Source organism: Ixodes scapularis, unplaced genomic scaffold (assembly GCF_016920785.2).
Source record: "Ixodes scapularis isolate PalLabHiFi unplaced genomic scaffold, ASM1692078v2 PGA_scaffold9__187_contigs__length_104089568, whole genome shotgun sequence".
NCBI lineage: Eukaryota > Metazoa > Arthropoda > Arachnida > Ixodida > Ixodidae > Ixodes > Ixodes scapularis.
Window position 1 is genome coordinate 50,641,985 of NW_024609884.1, and position 23,411 is coordinate 50,665,395.

Consider the following 23,411-nt stretch of genomic DNA (forward strand, 5'->3'; position numbering starts at 1 on the left):
TAAACTGCAGGAATCATGCTGTCGATCGCGGTGATTGGCAATCCGCGTGCTCCGCGGAAAAGCGAACCCTCCGGTTTTCTTCATAAACAGTGCAGCTATTACTCGAGTAAACACAGTATACTTTTAAAATTCAGCTGAACTCATTGAACTCATTAATGTGATTTTCAAGCCTGTCATTCCACTCCCAAAATTATTTTGGTTTTTATTTAAATGTCTTGACCGCGTCCATGAACAGTTGGGGCCTTATTAGAGGTGTCAGCTAAACATCACTCTAAAGTTTGTGCGTCTACTTTCACGCACAAAACTCGCAAAGCCAATCGCCGCAACTTACGGAGGCAGCTCAGCGAATGACGATGCCGAAACATATGTTTAGACCAAAAAACGCAGTCTGAGTTGTGACATTAAGCAATGCAAGCGTGACGTTTTGCATTGCCTAATGTCATAACTCAGACTGCGTTTTTTGGTCTAAACATAAGTTTAGCCATCGTCATTCGCTGAGCTGCCTCCTTAAGTTGTGGTGATTGGCTCTCCGAGTGTTGTGCAGGAAAGCAGACGCACGGGATTTTATTTTTTTTTTTAGAGTGCACGAGCAGGGTTCAATCCCCCCCCCCCCCCCCCCCCAAATCGCAGCCAAGCAGCCACGTGATCTAGTGCCGGTCAAATGGTGACATCATTCATCAGAGCCACACGCGCTAGCCATAGCAAAGGGCACGAGCTTACCTTTAGACATTAGGGAACCGCCCACAATTGAACGTCTAAATAACTTCTCAAATATAGAGGTAAATGATCTTTTCACGTAATAATGGCGCAAACTACTCGCATTAAAAAAAGTGTATCAGTACTTATTATGGTAAGCACTTTGACGTACTTCGGTGCATATGGCACAGAAATGCAATCACCTAAATAAACTTATGATTACTTCATTCCCGGCATCCTCTAGTACCTAAATCGAGGGTTAATAATATGGAGACAGTGGTTATGGTCACGGCGAGGATATATGCGCCAAACAACAAACAGCGCTTGCAGGTGCATCGAAGACACCTTGTTGGCAAGATTTTTGACACCTGAGAGTCACCAGTTGGTTTAGCTGTTTAATGGCTCAACAGCAACGAGGGCCATACTGCGACCAGTGGGTCACAAAACATCATGCTGTGAAGAGGCGTACGTGAAAGTGGAAGATTGATTGAAGGTTGAAACAATTTTGGTCTTGCATCATCGGGAGACAAAAAATCGGCCTCAAACTAGAGGACAATGCCATTAAATACAAAGAATCACCCCTTTCCTGCACTATCGTGGCAAAGACAGTGGTAGCACAAAGTGTAACGCAGCGCCGAGCTAGACGTGATTGCAGCGCCACCATTTTTGCCGCAGCGGCATATCCGGAAACACCGAGACGGAAAAGATAGAACGGTTGCGCCGTGCTTCCCAATACAAAAAGAAATGCATAGAAAAAAAGTTTAAATAACAGAAGCCAAGAGAAAGAATAAGAAAACCGAGAAGCGAACTAACCAATGAACAGAACAACTTGTGTCTTTTTACTGACCCCCGAGGGGTGGCGCTGTAATCGAACCTTCCTCTCAGTGGCCGGGTTCCAGTGGTCAAGGGACGCGAGTTTCCCGAGTTTTTTTAGTAACGTTGGTGCGAGCGAAGCTGAAGCAACAAGCGCGAGCATGTTGCTCTGAACGACGCCGGCACTGCTATAACAAACGTGCTTGGAAGGGACTGTGAGAGTTCGGAGCTTGCTATTGTAAAGTCTGCGAGGTGCCTTCATATGCGCTTTTCTTAGGGTTTCAACCACTGTATTTAGGGTTTTTACATCTGACCATTTTGTTTTCAATGCTTCTATATATATATATATATATACAATTTTTTTCTTGAGCGCGTGAAAGCATGTTTTTTGGCACGAGCCTTTGACGTTGACTGTATACGACGGAATTTTGTTTCCGGCTATTTCTTCGTGTTTTTCCTGCGAGCGCGATCTGTCGGCATCGGGTACTACAAAGAATGTCATTACCCAAAACGGAAGGACATTGAGGCATCCTATATACTTCGTTCTCCGCTAAGCTGACAAGGCGATGGAAGCTGCGTGTTCGCCGGTCCAATCCATCGCTTGCTTTTTATTGTCCGACCCCGCTCTTTGCCCGACAGTATGCGTAAAGGGCGTAATCATGCGGTACAAGACCGACGGTTGACTGCGGGATGGCTCCCGCAGTCAACCGTCGGTCTTGTACCGCACGTAGCTTTCAACGCCCTGTCGGCTTAGCAGTGAACCAAGTATAGTCTGTTTCGGGTAAAGAAACCAGGTCAAGTGCCCCCCGCAAATTTCTTCACTCGTTCCACTTCAGCAGGACGAACGCTGAAGAGGAGGGGAGGACGGACTCGACTCACTTTCTCTCCAGCGTTCACTCTACTAAAGTGGAAAGAGTGGAGGGCTTTGTGGGACGAGTTAGTGACCAGAGAAAATATAGTAAGGGTGCAGGCGAGCTGGTGAATATTAACCACGGTGAATTAACCTGAAGTTAAGGAAAAAAAAAAGAAAACATAAAAAATGTTGTTTTCTTGATGGTGGTGCAGACTGCTGGAGGACGCCCTGGAACTCCAGTTCTTCGCCGACGACGGAGATTTACGCAAATCAGATACTTTGCGCAAACAAGAACAACGAACACGTTTCCTGGTCGTAAAGCAATTACAAATAAAGCATTACAGGTGAGTGTTAAACTCCAGTCACATGCCGCGTACGGCAGAAGTCTCGCGAGCACACCACGGGAGCGCGAACCTAGTTAGCTCGTCACGAGCTCGTTCACAAGTCAACCCTGTCTTGGTCGTCCCAGGGTTAAAACCAGTCGGCCGCCACCTATCTCGTCCAATCATGGGTTCAACGCAGATCCTATTGGGTACAGGCGGCGAGGCACTCCCAATGAATCCAACAAGAGGTTACTCTGCACTCTCAATGGGCACAGGTAATGAGCACAACCCACTGTTTTAAAGTTGAGAGTAGAACAACAACCCTATATACTCTGGCCAGAAAGCAATCATACGTGTGTGGGCTGTACAAAAACAAAATGCACAGGGGCGTGTGGTAGAACTATGACGATCTCTTGGTGACACACTCAGAGTGACGGAAAGGCAGCTGCTATGTCGGGTAGAGTATAAAATGCTACTTAACTGTATTAAAAAAATCATCGATACGCAAGTGTGTTAAGTAGCATTTTATACTTAACTTAATACGCAAGTGCAAAGTAATTTGACCGAAATCTTGTCAAGGACGGATTTCTACGTCAGCCAGGCTGGGACAATTCAGCCATGTAAGAGAAAATGTTTCCATGGCTCCGCGCTTTTTCAGGCCACCTTCGACCATCGCTCCTTTTTTGCATGATGCAGCATGGTGTTCAACGTAGACGATATTCATTAGGAAATCAAGCGTTGTGATTTTCGGTGAGCGCTTCTATAAAAGGTCGACTGAAAGAATTTGTCCGAAAACTTACATGACATTTAGAAAGTATAATCTTAGCTTGCGTATAGATCGGAAAACATATTTCGTGAAATATATTTCACGATATACATATATGTCGATGAGATGCGCATTGCATGTTTTTATGTATCGTAAAATACTTTATGTTAAGAGAAGAACAACGATTTAACATTTACGACTGACAATAAGTTGTAGTAATCATTAAACTTTTAGGTGATTAACCTCCCTTTGTGACAGTTTCTCGATGGATATAAAACATGCGACTGGTGTAAACAATTTCTCCTTTTAGTTACTTGAAAATAAAAATAACTTATGCAAACGAAAAAAAAAAAAGACAAACTTTCGAGACTGGCGAAAAGACGAAGGACAACACAACACACAGTCTAAACTTTGTTGAGATTATGTGTGTTGTGTTGTCCTTCGTCTTTTCCCCAGTCTCGGGGTTTTGTCTTAAATTAGGTTAAACCATTACCAGCTCGCTTGCGCCCTAACATCTTGTTAAAAAAAAAAAAAAAAAAACGGTTTTACAAAAAAAAAAAAAAAAATCGGAAAATATATTTAAATTTTAGCCGTTCCAACTGCTTCGAACCTGTTTGAACCGTTATTTTGCTCTCCGGAGCTGAACGGAAAGCCGTGAACCCGAACCCGAACCAAACCGATAAAAATTTCGGTTCGATACTGCTTCTGCAGCCGTTCACACTGCAAAGCCCCATCAATGGCATCGCCAACGCCACACACTTTCGTTTCCTCCAACGGCTGAGCGGCTCGGCTCGTCCTCTCGTCGTGGTCCATCGTCCACCCATCAGTGTCTCGTACGTCTCGCCCTTCATGCTGATCTTCGTGGTCTTGCCTTCACGTTGCTCTCGGAAAACCGTGTGTTGTAAAAGGATAAAAAACAGCGCGAATGACGATACGGACAGAGATGGTGTACACACACAGAGCGCTGATTTTCAACTGTTTAGTTTAAAAAAAGACGCCCACCGGCTTGGTTACATACAATCAAATACGTCACATCACATCACCTGACCATTACGTCGAAACCTGCGGATGAACGCAAGTTCGCAGTCATAACAACTTATCGAGAGAGCACTGTCACATTTATCTTTATTTAGTGAAATAAAAAAAAAAGGCTTCCGTAATCTCTCTAGTCGTTTGTTGACGGCGCTTTCCAAGAATTTTGGTATCGACTAAAACAGAAGTACACCCACAGCTATCGCAGTGCACCGCCAAGTTTCCTGACGGTGAAGCCTTCACCGAGCACGCATGTTCCCGTAATTTGTCGTTTATACAACTTCCTGTTTGGCCGATGCATATCTTCTTACACGTCAGCGGGATGCAATAAACCAGCCCTCCCGCGCAAGGAACAAACTTATTTTTATGCTGCTTAACAGATCCAGGGATAGGTGCCCGGCCTTGATGAGAGCTTCACCCTCAGGGCACTTGGTGGTGCACTGCGATAGGTGTGGGTGTACTCCTGTTTTAGTCGATACCAAAATTCTTGGAAAGCATCGTGAACAGACGACTAGAGAGATTACGGAAGCCTTATTTATTTCAATGAACAAAGATAAAGTGTCAGTGCTCCCTCGATACGTTTATATGACTGCGAACTTGCGTTTATCAGCAGATTTCGACGTAATGGTCAGGTGATGTGATGTGACGTATTTGATTGTATGTGACCACGCCGGTGGGCCTCTTTTTTTTTCAATATAAACTGTTGAAAGTCAGCGCTCTGTGTGTGCACACCTTCTCTGCCGCGTCATTTTTTGCGTTGTTTTTTACCCGTTCACAATGCTACACCAACTAGTCCAACTTTCCACTGTCCCATCCGACGGAGCGAGCTCAGTACTCCCAAACGCACATATAACACATCGCGTTGTTTTTGTGTGTGTGTGTGTGTAAAACTTTTATTAAGGCTGCGGTCCCACGGCAGCCATCTTGAACAAGGCGTTAGTTCAACCAATAGATGGCGACACGCACCCGTGGGGTGGCCGAAACATTGGTTCACAGTGGGATGGCTCGAGCACCATCACGTTCCCCTCGTGGCCTTGGTCGCGCCGCTGCCAGCTGTGCTCAGCTAGCTCAAGTAGCGTGGCCCAGCAAACGGATGTATGCGAGAATATGCGGTTCGGCGGTTTTAACGGGCTTTCGCAATAAATCTTACCAAGAAGGAATCAAATGTTGATTGACGTGTCAATATTCTATCAATGAAAATTTCCTCTGCAGGAATGCACGCTCAGTAGACTCAATCTTCCAAGACACCAGTGGAAGCGGACGTCAAGTAAACTGCTTCGCGATTTACGGTACTTAACTCACCATTTTAATGACGACTAAAAAAGGTCACGAAATATTATGTTTCACGGGGTCCGGAAGATGTAAAGGTTGTTACATTATAACTTTATAGTTCCCAGAAAACAAACGCCGTTGCAATATTTTCGAAAGTACCGACACACATAATGTTGTAAGTACAGCTCAGGAGGAATATGATGAAAGCCATCACAAGCAAGTTTCTTCTCAGCGAATGGTAAGTGTCCAGTGTCAAGCACAACACGTTGCTACCGACGTTGCCGAGGTTTCGAACACTTACCGCTTTCGACAAAAGTCCTGGCACCTGGGCTAACTTTGTGGAAAGACTCGAAGTAGCTGAAAACGATCCACTATTCAGTCCGTGGGTGGCGAAACGTATCCATATCTGCGGAGTCATGGGCGATGCGTACTCTAAGTTTCTGGAAGTTTACACGATGCCTGCCACGACGTCCAAACACAGCATTGGCGTTCTACGGTCGCTTTTACCTACTTTTGCCCTACCGAAAATACTTTTCTCTGATAACGCGCCAAATCTTGCTTCAAATAAAATAAACAAGTTTTTGAAGAAGAAACACCGGCATCAAGCATCACATTAGTGCAACATACCATCCTGCAACTAACGAGCAAGCAGAACAGAAGGTGTGCAAAACGAAAAAAAGCCCTTTTGAAGCTTACGGAAGAAACAGTTCAGTGAAGAACCGTTTGCTCGAAGCGCTAACCGCGGCTAAAGTTAGCCGCAGTACCTAGGAGAGGGATTTTGAAACCACGTGCCCGGCTCGGTAGGGATGCGGGGAAACATGGCCGTGCCCCGGTGCGAGTGAGCGCCGCTCGCTTTGGAACTAATATGTCGTTGCAGCTGCAATATCGGGCGCGTTAATCAGCAACAAATGGTGCAGAAGGCTTTCGCATTGCATTACCTCACTTAAACCGCAAAGCATGAGCGATGACCTCGCCGCATTTTTTAGATAGTCTTTCGATTCTGGCCATTACTAAGCCTAAATGAACGCGATAATTGTCGGCATGGCAACGTCTTTGGAAAGCGAATTGTCTTTACTCAATCGGCCGGGTTTTGATCGCAAGCATCAAGGAAAACACTGGAAGTGTAATTCTACGGTCCGCGCGCGCTGGCCAATCATAATAAGGCTTTGACCAACGCGCGTGCAATGCAAAATTTGTTTTAGGCTTTTTTTGCTTTCGAACAACTACTACTGCAGACGCCAGCACGTGCAACACGTATAACTACAATCGTAGCATGCACCTCGGTGATTGGGAAATTTAGAAAAAAGATTTATTGGGACGCTGACTACTTTTGTGTGCTATCAATACTCGGCCGATTGAGTCAAGGCAGTCCACTTTCCAAAGACGTTGTCATGCCGACAATTATCGCGTTCATTTAGGCTTAGGAATGGCAAGAATCGAAAGGCTATCTAAAAATGCGGCGAGGTCATTGCTCATGTTTTGCGGTTTGAGTGAGGTAATGCAATGCGAAAGCCTCCTGCACCATTTGTTGCTGACTAACGCGCCCGCTACTGCAGCTACCACGACATATTAGTTCCAAAGCGAGCGGCGCTCACTCACCGGTGCACCGCCATGTTTCCCCGCATCCCTACCGAGTCGGTGACGTGATTTCAAAATCCCTCTCCTAGGTACTGCGGCTAACTTTAGCCGCGATTAGCGCTTCGAGCAAACGGGCCCTAACGGGCCCAGGTTCTTGTTCCGGCAGCACGCGACGGACTCATCTTACACGGAAAAAAACCCGCCGAAGCAATATTCGGCGGACGAAGTGCCACACCCCTCGATCTCATGATACTATGGCCTACGAACAAAGATCGGGAGATGCCCAGATCGGGAGTAATAGCAGTTTATTCGGTCGGACAACTCGTCTACGTGAGGAATTTCAGCGGAAGTCGGGCATTCCATGTAAAACTTGAGTAGAAAAGGTTCTAGGTTGGTTGACCAAGAGGTGTCATTTCTCTGAATACGTTGGATATCAATGCCCTTAAGTGGAAATATAACTAAATCACAAAACTGTCTTCGTGTTTTGTGTAACTGCCCTTGCATTTGATAGTAGAAGCAATGGTGGTGATTTGGACCTTTCACACCAGGCTCCTTTTTCTTATTTTTCGCCTCATACTCCTTTGCGGTTTAAGTATGCTTCAAGAATCTTTTGGAACGGGGACACTTTACGTCAACGAGACCATTTGTTTCAAGTAGTCAATCATGGAATGCTGCTAGAAATCCGTCCCTCATATTAACGAATAAGCCGCACTTCTCCAGTTTTCCTGTTCCACGTACAGTTGGAAAGCAGCATTTTCATTGATTCTACCCTATACTGTTGCGGGTGAAGAAAGTCTTTGGGTACACGATACTTGAAACAAGTCTGGCACTGTACGTTGTGGTTCGACACCCACTAATGTCGTCGTCCTTATAGAGCCTCATCATTTAATCATTACCTCGTCACCTCATATTGCTCTTCATTAACAGTAAGTACAATAGGCTACCGCCATATTACAATCCAAGAATTGAAAAATTGAGTCGGTCAGTCCTTCGACAAGTTTATTATTTATATAATGTTATTACGTTACATTACCTCGGGACGATCGACGTCCATCGTCGATGTTCAAATACTTATACCTGTATATAAATTAAATGCACAAAGGGGGGGGGGGGGGGGGGGGGGGGTCGGTGGCGTGGTCTAGCGCACACCAGCTCGGAGCACTTGGAGCGACAGCTCGCGCTGCGTAACCCACCCCGCCCCTGCCCGTTTCGGTCTGGAAGAGCATCATACCGGCGTGCGGTCGTGTATCACTACTGCGTGGAGCACGTCAAAGACCCCAGGTTTACGGTTGTACCGCACTGGCTAAATTGCTCATTTACAGCTGAGACACCAGACGCCCACTAAGGCAGACTAACTTCCGGCTGTATAAACATACACACACTAATTTGCAATTAGACGCATAATAACAAAAACCACAACGTGCCGCCTCTTTTCTTTGGATGCCTTTTTTTTTTTAAACCAGCGCAAGGTCGTGCGTTCTCTCTTTTGAGACGGTTAGAACGGTCGCACATAAAACCCGCGTCTCTCCTACCTGCCCGCTTCCTCCTCTCATTATGTGTATTTGGTTATAACTATATAAGATATAATAATGGTGTATTATTCATATTTACTTTCAGTTTCAGTCAGGGAAAAGGAGATTCGCGGGAAATAGAGCCAATAAATGAGCTGCGCTTAGAGTATCGGCACTCTATTCCCCGACAGTGTTGTGAAAGCCGCCATTTTGGTGCTTGTGCAGAGCAGGCGCAATTGCCGATCGTCATGATCCAAAAGAGCGACCTCCTCAGCATTAGATTCGGTGTTAGGAAGCTCATGTAATGTTGCTTTGCTTCGTCGCAAACTGTTTAAAGTGGAGGACGGAAAAGCGTTTCTCGTGATTTCAGATAAAGCTTCAAATAATTTACCCTGATTTTAAGCCACAATAAGGCCAAGTGTCGCTACTCTGAAGCACAGCTTATTTAATGACACTATTCATGCTCTTGTTCAAGAGGCTTGTAATACTTGGAGGGGCCATCACGTAAGCCCCGTGGATTCCACAAGCCACTACCTTTTGACACCTGCCTCTTCTTCATAGTTTCCGCTTGTGCCAGTAAATTAGCTACGGTTCAGAGTAATGACACTTGGCCATATTGTGGCTTAAGATCATGGTTGCCAGTTATATGAAGCTTTATCTAAAATCACAGGAAACGCTTTTCCGTCCCTCACAAATGTTTAAACAACCCGCGACAGAGAATTGCAATATTGCATAAGCTTCCTAGCACCGCATCTAATGCTGAGGAAGTCGTACTTTTGGATCATGATGATCGGCAGTTGCGTTTGCTCTGAGCAAGAACCAAAATGGCGGCGCCCAAAACAATTTTGGGGAACGGAGTGCCGATACCTTAAAGCGCATTCAGAGCCGTATATGTAGAGAGTTTGGTCAATGGGAGGCGCGGGCAGAGCCAGGGCGTGCGGCAGACTCGGAAAGAGGGCTTGGCATGCTCTCTTGACCAACCAGAAGCCGAAAAGAATCCCCTAGCGGTGCTAGCGAGAAACAGTTCTGAGCCGATCGATCATCGAAGGTCTCTGTTCGTATATGGTTTTAATAAGTGCGTAAGAGTGAAGTGTATGTAACTCTTTGTGGTTGAAAATAGGGTGCACGTGTTGTTTCATCATGATCATGCAGAAAGATGTAAGAAACGAAGGCGCCGCTCAACTCTGTTTTGCGCGGACAGAGTGTGACCGCTCTGACGGCAGATTCCCGGCGCTCGGCGTTTGGCGTAAGGATTGTGTCGATCTTTCCGCTAGTCGCACTCTTCCACCATCATTTTAGATGAGTGTGATTGAAACATCACGTGTACCATATTTTCAGCCATCGAAAGTTACTCCAATGCAGTTATCAGGTTTGTTTCTCGCGACCACCGCCAGGGTATTATTTCCGGCTTCTGGTTGGTCACATTCGAATTTCTGAAGACGCCCTGGGAACACGCCCAGCCCGCTTTCGGCCAATGTCGCCGCTTCATTTGTCTCCTATACTTCCCAGCGAATGGCCAAACTCTCTACATATACGGCTCTGAGCGCATTAAGTGACTCTAGGCATAAATTGAACTCGGGTGTATTCTTTTCCTCTTCGTCTTCAGTGTTTATTGATTTCAATCATATAGAAGAGTGAACACATTATATCACGCTAAGCTTGTGCAATTATTTGTCTTATATTTATTAGCCTGACACAGTACTTAAACCATTCAGTTATCGAGAGTAAATATTTCAATATATTATTTAAATGTGAGGGTAAAAAGACACGGAGATTGATGATGATACAGACGCCAACGCCGCCCTCGGAAATTTTTTGAACACTAGAAATCAGCAGTTTGTCTGCCATCCGCCAGGTAGCGCAACAAAACACCCAAACAGTTTTTAATTGTTTTTAAAATTAGCTAAGCTCTACACCTATTAAGAAACCAAGACAAGATCATTGTGAAAATTTAATACATCGCAATGTATATCTATTTCAAACAATAAATGTTATTAGATGCCAATAAATCTGTCTGATGTCCAAAAAAGATATGCGTCAAAAACAGATAAGTTTGAAGGGCTCCTGGAGCGTTATGACTTTGAAAATGAAAAAAATCCATCGTCCACCTCTTGGGCAATCATTGTAGCTCTAAATGTTATAAAAGATTTTATCATAGTTTTATTATTTGCTCAGCGGCATTTGAAGTACCACGACTCGGAGCACAAAAAAGGGCTACGTTTGATATAAAATATCTAAACAAAAAAATTTTACACAACATTAATTTTTTTACTGCATGTTACCAATTGTAAGCACTACATGTGTAGCTAATTTTATTGCCCTAGCGCTTGTCATTAAAAACTTATTTGTGCTGAAAAATGTCAATTTTAGGGCAATATTTGGAGGGATGAAAAAAACAAAGTAGTGCAAATACCAAAAAAGTGTATCGTTACATTCTGCTCCGGCATCATCTTAACAAAACTGATATATTGGAACCGTGTTATCTTTAATGGATCGTTCATAAAACATGAACTAACGTAACAAGTGAGAGTCCGCGCCATCATAGTCGCAACGCTACAAACGCGTATGAACAGTAAAAACCAACACATACATAATATCAAATGAAAGAGGATTGCCTTGCCTTTCGAATGACATCAATCCCACTAAAGAGTATTCAAAAGGAGATGAGTAATGACCTGCCGAAAAATACCTAAACTGCCACATTCAGTGGGACCGTGGCACGACGGACCGCGATGTCCGTCGTCTGCTCCTCGGAGCTTCAGGGCCTCGCGGGCCTTCGCTTCGCTCACGTAAACCATACCGTACGGAAGCGAGAGCAATGCTACGGCCATATCCTACAACCAACCACCCAACTCGCATATGACAAGGTCACGTGGATGTAACGTGGGTGCATAAGCTCGGTTAAACTTTTTTATGGACCGACGTTTTTCCCTTTTCTTCAACGTCCATCTCTCTTTTTTTTTCTCTCTCTCTCTATCGCTCCGAATGCATTAAAACATAAAGTAACACCCCAATAAAGGTAAAACAAGTATATATTTTGATTCTTTCCCGCCACACACAACAACAACTGTCCACTGTCGCCAACTCTACCACACTCGCCACACATTCTAGTACTATTCGTATCCGTTTCTTTGTTCCGCTAAAACCTGTTCAAGACGCGCTTTTCCAACCCTGTCTACCTTGTCTTTGTGTCAAAACTCTAATAACAATAAATATATAAATGCAATAAAAAAAAAATCGAAGTGCAAAGATTTGTGGCGCCCTCCCGTGAGCACAACTCAAGCTATATTCTAGCGTCTTCCTCCGTGGCGGCATAATTCAAAATAGGCGACTCTGGCACATTGGCACTGCCGACGCCGGCATGGCTATCCCGTCTGTAATTAACACCCAGTATAACACTGATGCCTTCCTTGCAGACGTTATAAACTGATTTAAATTAAAAATAACATAATGAAGATTTAAGAAAGGGTATTCCAAAGCCCGGAAACGAACTCTTTCGGAGGTACCGCAAGACCAGAAACCTGAAAGCTACGAGAAGCGAATTCTGCCCCAGGACTTGCCGCTCGGAACGGTGCATCTCCCCTGTGGCAGCAGGTCTATAACTTCGTCAAGACAAACGGAGGACCGGGGGCCCTGCTTCCATACGTTGCCCCAAATTAACCCGCCGATGCTGGAGGCAAGAGCAGCCTCAATATAAAGACGTTTCTCAACTCTTACCACCCTTGGACTTCAAGAAACGACGCCTGACGTCAGATCACCTACTGCAGAACCAATGGCGACAGCGACGAAACATTATTTTACTACCATAAACGACCCCGGCACACTTGAGAAACCTTGAGGCGATCTTTCTTCACAACGCAGTCTATAAAAAAAAAAAAAAAAAGTTTTTGTTATCAGCCGGAGTGACAGACCGGAATCGATACGAATCGTTGCTATAAATGCTCCTGTTTTAGTACACCAAAGATACCAGCTCGTCACAGAACGAAAAAAGGAAGTTTCGCGCATTACTCATATGCGCTGCACGAAATGAAGTTCTTACAAGATTTGAATGTCGGAAAAAGAAACGATCCTTTCAACGTTTCAAACGTGTTCGTTTTAATAAAATAACGGCAAGCTCATCTAAAATTCACCTACAGATATCTTAATTCACCACAGGGAAGACTAATTCAGTAATGCTCCGCGAGACGCCGAAATTGTTTAACGTGAAGCGTTTCTTGGCTAGGTGCTCACACTCTATAAAAAAATGTTTGTGCGTCTACTTTCACGCATAGCACTCGGAGAGCCAATCACCGCAACTTACGGAGGCAGCTCAGCGAGTGACCATGCCGAAACATATGTTGAGACCAACAAACGCAGTCTTAGTTGTGACATTAAGCAATGCAAAACGTCACGCTTGCATTGCTTAATGTCACAACTCAGACTGCGCTTTTTGGTCTAAACATATGTTTCTGCATCGTCATTCGCTGAGCTGCCTCCGTAAGTTGCGCTGTTTGGCTCTCCGAGTGTTCTTTGCGAAAGTAGACACAAACACATTTTTTAGAGTGCTGCATTTCATGAAGCCTGACAAGCGTGGTCGCGAAGCTGGATGCTGATTGGTTAACGGGGGACGTCGTCACGTGACCAGAGGGGTAGGCGAGAACCTCGACCACCTGCGCGCACTAAGGAAGAGGATCTCGAGAGTACGGACAACACCTCCTAGATAACAGAGCCATAGTGACTTTGGACACTACGGTTGCGTCAACGCTCGACTCAGACTTGACTCGAAGCCGAGCGTTGACGCAGCACTTGTTTCCCATCTGTGTCCAGCGTTCCTTCGCTGGTGACGCAAGAATGGCAGCACTGCGGCTTTGTCTTCTTGGCGGTGTTGGTATGGAAGGCTCTGTAACATTGCCAGGGTTCTCAGCCCTGCATACGTGAAACTCAGTATCGCTAAACGTTTGTGATGTTAGAACGTTACACGTATGCAACAGAAATGCCTTGAAATTTGCCATATTTTTTACTACTCTTTTTGAGGTGCATGCGAGCACAGACAGCAACACTGCTACTCCGCGGATGCCTGAATACCCCTTGTACTACTGACAACATGAGGTAGGTCACATCACGACTGGGACCCTTCCCGGATTGGTCGTGGCCGCTGTATGAACGTATGCGTGCCCGTGCACAGGCACACGCACGTATACAGGTACGTACGGCCACGAGTGCAAGCGCATACACACTCATGCAATCTCTCATACACTTGTACGCACAGACAAACAAAACTACCGATGGAAAGAAAAATGACGACCTCTCTTGATCCTTATGACTTATGTGATATCTTACAATAATACCGTTCTACTGAAAAATGTAAAACGCCATTCTTGGTGTTGCTGTTATATGGTATAATATTTGCTAAGAATTTTTACTAATATATATATATATATATATATATATATATATATATATATATATATATATATATATATATATATATATATATATATATATATATATATATATATATATATAAAAGCCACGATTTACCTCAGATTGATAAAGTACGTCGAAGAAATCGATATTTTTGAATATGCATTCGCGTGGTTTCGAGCGAAGGAAGAAGAAAATAAAAACGCGTTTCCTCCCTGTATGAAGCACCCAGTGGAGCTGCACACAACAAGCCGCTGCGCGCGCGTTAATGTTATCTCGTGGAACCCCCGAGTATGCGAGCCAATCGCGTGGATAAGCGCCCAGTGCCAGAATGCACTCGTGTATAAAAGAATCCCGGAGCCCAGGTAGGCGGCAATAATAGCGAGCGAGCGCAACGCAGGCATGAGTGTCCCGAGACGCTCCCCCCGGGTCCAGATGATCGGCGGCCAGCCGAGAAGCATTTTCCTGGACGCCGGCCTCGTACGTGCGGCGCTCCGCTTCAAGCCACGCGACGGAGACATCATTCAGGTGACCTATCCAAAGTCAGGAACTCACTGGGTCCAGCAGATCACCCAGCTCATCCTCAACAAGGGCGAGTCCGTGGCGAACTTCTCCGAATTCGTGAAGAAGTCTCCGTTCCTCGAGTACCACGGAGAGCAAGCGTTCGAAGGTATGAGCTGCCCCAGAACCATACGAACCCATTTCCCGCTTACAAGAGAAAACTTCAACAAGAACGCCAAGTACGTTTACGTGGCGCGTAACCCGTGGGACTGCTGCGTGTCTTTCTACCACCACGTCAGGAGCCTGCCGCTGTATGAATTCCAAGACGGCACTTTCGACGAGTTCTTCGAGGCTTACATGAAGGGGTACGTCGGTTACGGGAACTACTTCGATCATGTCCTCTCCGGGTATTCTCGCAAGGATGAACCCAATGTGTTTTTCATCACCTACGAAGCGCTAAAGAAGGACACACCCGGGAGCGTGCTCGCGTTGGCTTACTTTTTGGGAGAGGATTACGGGCGGCTGCTCGAACAGAGTGACGAGCTTTTCCAGAAAGTGCTGCGAAAGAGCAGTCCCGAGTTTATGAAGAAAGTGATGGAAGTGGACTTCAAGGAACTCATGGCTACCTTCCACACTAACCGGAATCCGGCGACCGACATCTCGGACCCCACTAAGCAAGCGCAGAAAAACGGTCCAGCGACATTCAACTTCGTACGAAAAGGCAAAGTGGGCGACTGGAAAGAGCATTTCACGCCTGAGCAGTTCCAGCGAATGCGCGCCACAATTGAAGAAAAATCCAAGGGTACCAATCTAATGGACTTTTGGCAGTCGGATGATATTCGATTTGCGTAGGCTGAAAGTCACACGAATAAAACGATTAAATGATATGTGCATTGGTGTGTGCCACGATGCATATTCTGTCTGGTTATAGTTAAATTTCGATTTAAAATTTCATTTAAATAATGCAGTGTTTTTCTTATTTTTTTTGACAAGAATGAGTGCAGGGACATGCAGAGTCTACGTTCCCCGTCATAATGTGACAATAAAGTGACGTATTTTTATAGAGGCGACAAAAGAGATGACAAAATACGCCCATGATATAGCCTATGATGTCACATCTTCTTCCTGTAGTCTGTCTTATCGCTTTCCCCTTGCAATACTTTAAAGGCTCTTTTTCAAGCCTGTTTTTGACGGTTCTTATCGGTTCGCGTGAATGGCACGCAAACCCCTAAGAACTTTACGGGTCACACTCCTAATATTATTGCACAATAATGCCTGCACGGGTCGGAAATAAATGCCCAAGGTTTAAGAAATTACTTTTTGTTTTTTCCGAATTTGCTATAGTAACAGTTGGGGACTGTATGTTTGCTATAGCAGCACCAGCATGCAGTTGAAGGCCCTATATTTTATATTTTTAATACCAGCTGGGAACTCTCTAATTTTTCAAAGGTTCCCCAGCGATGAGAAGGTGTCCAAATTTCAGATGATGGGAGTATACGTCGAAACGCGAGAACTCGTTTCGAGACCATTTTCCTTGGTAAAACGCTCTGTATAACGGCGTCTTATTTGATGAACGAAAGTATTGAATTGAAGAATCGTTTCGTTTGATTATAAATTAACTGATGTGCTGGGCTTCTCTCGATTTTTCCGAAAGCAAACTCGTCGAGATAACATACTCGTATACCATCACAGGAATCAGGAGATTCGAGGGGACCTTGTCTTGGTCGTACCCTTAATGGAGGAGCCATGGGGTACGAGCAAATCGCCAGTTTCCTTAGTTCAGTGGGCGTCTCGCTCCAACAAATACGTAATATTCTGGTATTATTTCGAAGTCACTGATATGCCACCCTAGTGCTCGCAATAATGTACCTTAGCACGCCACCATTTTTTATCTTCCTTAAGCCACACGCATACAACTTGCGCATACAACTTGGTTAATACTTATTGTATAAGTCAATGCTTATAAGCAATGTTCAGTGAAATACACGTCACCGTCCACTAAACGTCGGGGAAACGTCGTGGGCGGCGCTTCATCTGACACGTCCGTTCATGAAACACAACCTCGCATTAATAAAAAGTCGTTGTCACAACCGGGCTAAGGGTGTTTCCCAACAAATCGTCAAGGCCAGAGCACCAGCAGCAATGTCGTCCTGTGCCAAAGCCGACAATATGCAATTATATATTCTATGATTGGCTGGGGATTAGTCTCTAAAATGAATAACCCTTCGGCAACCATGCAATACTCCTCATTTTACAAGGTGTAACATCTGTGCTGAGTCTCGACAACTGGACTTTCAGCTGTTAACATTTCAAAGTTTCTCGGAGGAAACTCCAAGAGTTGACATGTATTGTAGTCGTGGCCAAAACAAGTATCGCTATGATGAGCGGATAACGTGTCCAGTTTGCCAACACAGTCATAAAAACACAGATGTCTCGCTAAAACAGGTTGCGAAATGAAGCTCCCCAAATGGTGTTTGAGTGTCGTGACATCTTGAAGCTCGAGGGTTGTCATATACAGCTCTGTTGCCGTCGCGAGGAACAGCGAGCGCTTTCTACTTAGTGTTCCCCGGTAGAATCCAATGCTTAAATTCTGAAGCGAAAGACAAACAATAAACACAATTGAAAAAACAAAAAAAAACAAAAAACTTCCTATAGTTAACGCTGGTTGAAGAATAAGTGTCAACGGCAACTTCTGTCAAACACAAACTGCATCAAATCCCAATTCGTGTTTGACAGAAGTTGACGTATATAGGCACTGATTCTTCAACCAGCGTTAACTCTAGGAAGTTTTTTTTTTTTTAATTGTGTTTACTGTTTGGCTTTCGCTTCAGAATTCAATGACTGAATTCTTCCGAATATCAGCTAGTATAAAACGCTCGCTGTTCCCCGTCGGCAACACAGTTGTATATGACAACCCTCGAGCTTCAAGTCCTTGTAGGTGTGTATCAGCACCAGAAATAACACAAGCGTTGATGCTAAGGCAATGAAAACAAAAGCACACAAAATATGATCTGAACACTGCGGTCAGTCGAAGGGTATACGTTCTTTTTGTGTGTCTAGAACCATCGCATAACTTGTGAATTCAGCCGACCCAGATGTACACATTCTTTTTGTATCTCTAAAAACAGACGTTTTATTTTGTTTTAAAAAAGAAAGGGACGATAAGTTGGTCTTCCATTTCGTCGTTTACCCTGAGACTGGGTTTTTTTTTTTTTTTTTTTTTTTTTTTTGAAGAGCAGAAGAAACAGAAAAAACAGACAGGTCTCAACCTGTTTCTTCTGCTCTTCAAAAAAAAAAAAACCCCAGTCTCAGGGTAAACGACGAAATGGTTGACTTCCACCAGCTAGCCTGTACTTTGACTCTTTTCTCGTTAAAAGTTGGTCTTGTCTGTTTCTTGGCAGATGTTTCGAAAACTGAGCCAAATATTTGGCAGTTCGAAGGTGTGGGCTTATGGCCGGGATTCCCGATTGAGCTCCATGTATATGAGCTAGAATTTAAAAAAAAAGTGAAAACACAACGAGACAAGGCATTGATAATCACTGTCCAACGCTGAACATGTCTGGGGTTATTCCTTTGAGCATACAATTTACCCGCTATCTTATCGCAGGGCGCTTTCCGTCCTAACGGCACTGCATAAAAGCTCTTCCACCACATCCGTCTTCAGAAGCCTCCTCGCTGTATCTTCCTAGTGTGTTGTCGAGGTAAGTCAACTTGGTTTTCTGTCTCATGAGGGCAGAGCTAAACATGTCTTAGCATCAACTGTCCCTTTAACCAGAACCGCTGTAATACTTGCTTGCACCGTGGACAATGGGAATTCGCCTGATGTCTGAAGATACTCGAAAATACTTGGGACCTGACGTTCCTTGAAGCCTACGTAGGCATTTGTAGAGTGCCATACAGTCAGAACGGACACGTGACTGCTATCTTGTCTCCTCTGATTTTTTATTTCATCCTAAAGGCTTCTGTTAAATGATTTAGGACATGAAAATTAAACAGGTCCATTATTATTAAAAGGGCATGATGATAGGTTACTTCGTATCTACACAAAGTTGCGCGATTTTTAGAGCTATAGTGATTGCAATATTCAATGTATGAATGTTAATTATTTTCGTCTGGTAACCAAGCAACATGCTCAGGTTAGTCGCACCATGGCACTACATAATTACACTAAATTTGAAGTTGTCAGGGGAATATGGAAAGGAGTCATGGTGCCGGGGCTGTCTTTTGGCAATGCGGTCTTAAGCATGAAATCTGACGTCCAGTCGAGCTTAGAGACCCGGCAGAGGAGCTTGGGCAGACGGGCACTGGGGGCGCATGGGAATACACCAAATCAAGGAGTGCAGGGAGACATGGGCTGGGCATCTTTCGAGGCTAGTGATCAGTAAGTTGAAATTCTAACAAAGACTGGACGCAATTGAGGATACACGATGGGCGAGAAAGGTATATAAGCACCTATACGTGAAAAGTTTGAACTCTAAATGAACAAACCGAACACGAAAACTAAAAACCAAATACCAACAGTTAAATGTGGGTGCGGAAGATACTACTTCTTTGAAAAAGAAGGGAAAACAAAGCCGAGAGAAAGATGTATGAGGAAAGAACGCAGGAAACATCAGCCTTAACTATGTATAAGGGACGAAAACAGGAAATAAGGAAGGGACATTGGTATGGTATTTCACGGGGGAGCTCGTTGATATTGGAGGCTAGAACAGGAGTATTGAGGAATAGGATATATAGGAAAAAGTATGAGATAATGGATACGTGGTGTGCTGAATGTCAAGGAGAAGACGAGACAATAGAACATGTGCTGTTGGGGTGCCTAGGGCTAGCTCCCGCCCTCCCGGGGGGGGGGGGGGGGGGGGGGGGCGACGGATTTAGCCGGAGGGCTGGTGTTTGCAGAAAAGAATGGAAGGATGGATGATAATTGCATTTTAATAACAAAGATGAGATTGGTAGACTGGCGGAAAATATCCAGGGGAAATTAAATGACGTAAAACTAACCGATACAGCTGGGGATACCCGGGACAGAGGAAAATTGGGACTCCCTCTCGCGTGACTCCGTCCCAAAGTCTCCATCCTGTCTTCCACATGTCTTCGAAAAGTGGAAGGTAGACGTGGAAGCTGAAGCGCGAGACGCTGAGAGAGCCAAGTCTGCGATTGCGTGCAAGGAGACATCGCGCGTTGGACGGATGACCTCTCCAACTCGCGGCCTTTTCGAATGCGGAGTCCCGCACAAATATAAACTATCGCGCCCTATTCAAATCAAAATTAGCAGGATTATAGGAACATACCATGGGTCCTAGCAGTATAGTTATCTCGTGTTTTATTTTTGGCGTGTCCTAACCTCTTTACAACAACGAGGGTGGTGGAATGCGCCATCTAGGACATCAATTTGGGCAGTAAAAATGTCAAAAAGGCGAAAACTAAACGGAGTCCCGGCGCTACATGTCTGAGCGATCGTATCATATCAGAGTTTGTCCCTAAAAGGCAGCAGAAGGTGCGTAAATTATTACATGCAATGACCCTCAAGTAACTATTCGCTCTTTCTCGCGTGAGTTGACACGTGGTGGCGCCGGTGTGCAAATAGCCCCTAATCACTTCCGGTTTTGAACTATAGGAGTCGGGTTTCAGAGGTATTTGAGAAATCACGTATTCTTCTGGAAATGGCCACTTCTGTGAGACTTAATTCACTCTTATGGTAAAAGAATGATGAGTACTAAGTTAGGAAATATACGAGAACTGGGAGTGTGCCGGAGCTACCCATTGGATGGCGCCACCGAGTTTGATGCCAAACAAAACAAAAATGCAAGGGTAGCGCTTCAAACTGGAGATAACGATGTTTCGCGGAAAACAGTACAATAAAAAGCCGCAGTCTTAAGTTGCTTATACAAAGATATCTTCGTACAAATCTGTCATCACCCTTAAGCTGATGTAAGCGCGAAAGTGAAACATCATACTCACAGACAACCGATACGTTGCAATTGCTCTATAAAACTTGCCGAAGCGTTCTTTGAAGGAAATAGCGTTGCCCAGTTTATGATATGCCAAACTAGTAAAATAGCTGCATAAAACGCGACTAGAGCGAATAATGAAAGCACTGACTTTCTGCCCTATATGGCTGCGTTAGTCCCTTCTAAATAACAAAACCAGACCACAGCCATTTATGTCATCAGCCCTCACATGAAACTACAATTAATTATAATCTGAGATGAGGTTATAAAATTTAATTAAGGGGTCCCATCGTGATGTTGTCATTTCCAGAAAGAAAATGGCCGAGCCCCGACGTCCCGCGTACCAGATGGTGGACGGCATGCGCGTCTCGGTCTCCTACAGTCCCGAGAGAATTCGAGAGGCGCTCAATTTCAGACCAAAGCCCGGAGACATCGTGCTCGTGTCCTATCCCAAGTGCGGCACGCACTGGGTGAAACAGATCATCCAACTTCTCCTGCACCGTGGCGAATCCGCCCAGGACTACTGGCAGTTCCAGAAGCAGACGCCCTTCCTGGAGATGGCGGGCACCAAGGTGCTGGAAGGCGCCCCATCTCCCCGGGACATGCTCACCCACCTGCCCTTTGACGAGAAACGCTTCAACAAGGACGCCAAGTACGTCTATGTCAGTCGGAACCCCAAGGACTGCGCCGTCTCCTTCTACCACCACACCCGCATGCTTCCAGAGTACCAGTTTGAAGACGGCGAATTTTCGGACTTCCTCGACATCTTCCTCAAGGGGGAAACGGAGTACGGGGATTACTTCGACCACGTCTTGCCCTGGTACCAGCGCAGACACGAGCCGAACGTGTTTTTCGTCACGTACGAGCAACTCAAAAAGGACATCAGGGCTGTCGTACTCAAACTCGCTTATTTCCTCGGAGAGAAGTACGGCCGGATGCTCGAACAGGACGAGCAGATGTTCCGTCAGGTTCTGGCCAAGAGCGACGTCCAGTTCATGAAAAAGCTCCTGGACGTCAACCCGGAGAAAATCAAGGCCAGGGTTGAGAAGGATCCGAACTCTGTTTCGGAAGGGTTCAAGGTGGCTATGTTGGACAAGGCCGGCGGCGACAAGAGCCTCAATTTCGTCCGAAAGGGACAAGTGGGAGACTGGAAAGGTCACTTCACGAAGGAGCAGTCAGAGCGGATGCGGGCCAGAGTGGAGGAAAAAGTTCGCGGCTCGGACTTGATGGAGCTCTGGAAGGAACACGATTTGGGCTTCTAGGGCGTGTTTTTTTTATTGTTTTTTTATTTTATTTTTTATATGCAAAATTTTTTAATCGAATTCTTTTTTTTTCTGAAAGCGAATAAATTTGTTGAATTCAAGCAGCTTGGTCTGACTACAGCTCAACTATTGACGTTTCAATGTGGCAAAGCACTTTTTTTTAGTTAATTTGCAATGAAGCAGCGTTTATGTATGTTTCCGTTACCCTGTGCTTGTGCTGAATTAATTTGATAGGAAAATAACAAATACAATAGAACACTCTCCCTCAGTAATGTCTCTTGGGCAATGCAAGATAGCTTACGCAAAAAAAAAAAAGAAAAAAAGTTATGTTTATTTTTGTGAAGCATTGGGAACCAAGAGTCTGAAGATAATTAATTCTGAAAATATTTTTTTTCATATGGGTCGTTCAAGGTAATCTACCTTGACGTTTTTACTCCCAGGAAAAATGAAATTAATTTAATTTATTTTTGTGCGTCTGTGACGTAAACTTCCAGCTCAACTTTTAGCCGGACATTAATTATTTTGTATAGTTAACCCTATTACACCGCTAAAATATGACCGCCGGTCGTTGTCGTTCTAACGTTGTCTGTTTCTGCAAAAGAGAGCGTTCTCAAGCTATAATATTTTCGAAATTTTTAGAATATTTGGCATAATGTTTACGCAAAAGCTCCCCGTACTTCCTTCGTTTTTGTCTTGTTCAGCGTGATGCGCAGAACAAGATGCTCACCCTCTCTTTCCCAAGTGACTCCTGTGCTGTGCGTAAAAATTGCGCAAAAAGATCCCTTAAAGGCAAAATCCATGAACTGCGGTGTCTAGGATCCCACAGAGACTTGCAGCGGAAAAGAAGCCAATGACAAACCAAGCGCTTTTACAATCAGTGGCTCCGCGGTTCTCGAACCTCTCGACCCGCATTTCTCCTCTGGAATCTCACTACCCGAAAATCTCCGCATATCGCATCTTTCAAATATGAAACTTCCAGTCCACATCTGCGTCAGCGAGAAAACGGAGAGACATACAGCCTGTCTGGAGGGAACATTGTTCGCACAATAACATTGTTCATTTGATCTGTAGCCCGAAGTATGAATAGACAAACATTCGCACAGCCTTTGCGTTTTGGAACGATGGCGGAAGGAAACTTTTGGTCTTTGATAGACCAAGATATTCAGCGGGATTGGAAACATGTTTCTTGTCATATCGAAACGTTCGACCCAGTTCTGTGGGTTTTCACAAAATGTGAGAGGGGGGGATTGGTGGTTGAGTGGGCTAGCGCACACCAGCTCGGAGCACGTGGAGCGAAAGCTCGCGCTGCAGAAGCCAGGGATCCTGGGTTCAATCCCCAGCCCATCGCGTTTCAATCTAGATGCGCATTGTACCGGCGTGCGGTCGTGTATTACTACTACGTGGTGCACGTTAAAGACCCCAGGCTATCGGTTGTACTGCACTGGCTAAA

The 23,411-nt window shown here is 44.9% G+C and overlaps 2 protein-coding genes across 2 annotated transcripts; both read left to right on the forward strand.

Annotated features, from left to right (window-relative positions):
• Window positions 1-2,655: 2,655 nt before the first annotated feature.
• Window positions 2,656-22,065, forward strand: LOC8052339 (sulfotransferase ssu-1). The gene is made up of 3 exons (XM_029974327.4): window positions 2,656-2,706; window positions 18,356-18,449; window positions 21,010-22,065. Exon 3 carries the CDS (start codon window positions 21,017-21,019, stop codon window positions 21,959-21,961), a length of 945 nt encoding a protein of 314 aa, XP_029830187.2. The 5' UTR covers window positions 2,656-2,706; window positions 18,356-18,449; window positions 21,010-21,016; the 3' UTR covers window positions 21,962-22,065.
• Window positions 14,618-15,641, forward strand: LOC8052340 (sulfotransferase 1C2A-like). The gene has a single exon (XM_002436099.5). The coding sequence runs from the start codon at window positions 14,650-14,652 to the stop codon at window positions 15,598-15,600; it is 951 nt and encodes a 316-aa protein (XP_002436144.3). The 5' UTR covers window positions 14,618-14,649; the 3' UTR covers window positions 15,601-15,641.
• Window positions 22,066-23,411: the final 1,346 nt, after the last annotated feature.

Bases quoted from the DNA above. Each gene is read 5' to 3' on its own strand.
- LOC8052340 (XM_002436099.5), top strand. From the start codon at position 14,650: ATGAGTGTCCCGAGACGCTCCCCCCGGGTCCAGATGATCGGCGGCCAG.
- LOC8052339 (XM_029974327.4), top strand. From the start codon at position 21,017: ATGGCCGAGCCCCGACGTCCCGCGTACCAGATGGTGGACGGCATGCGC.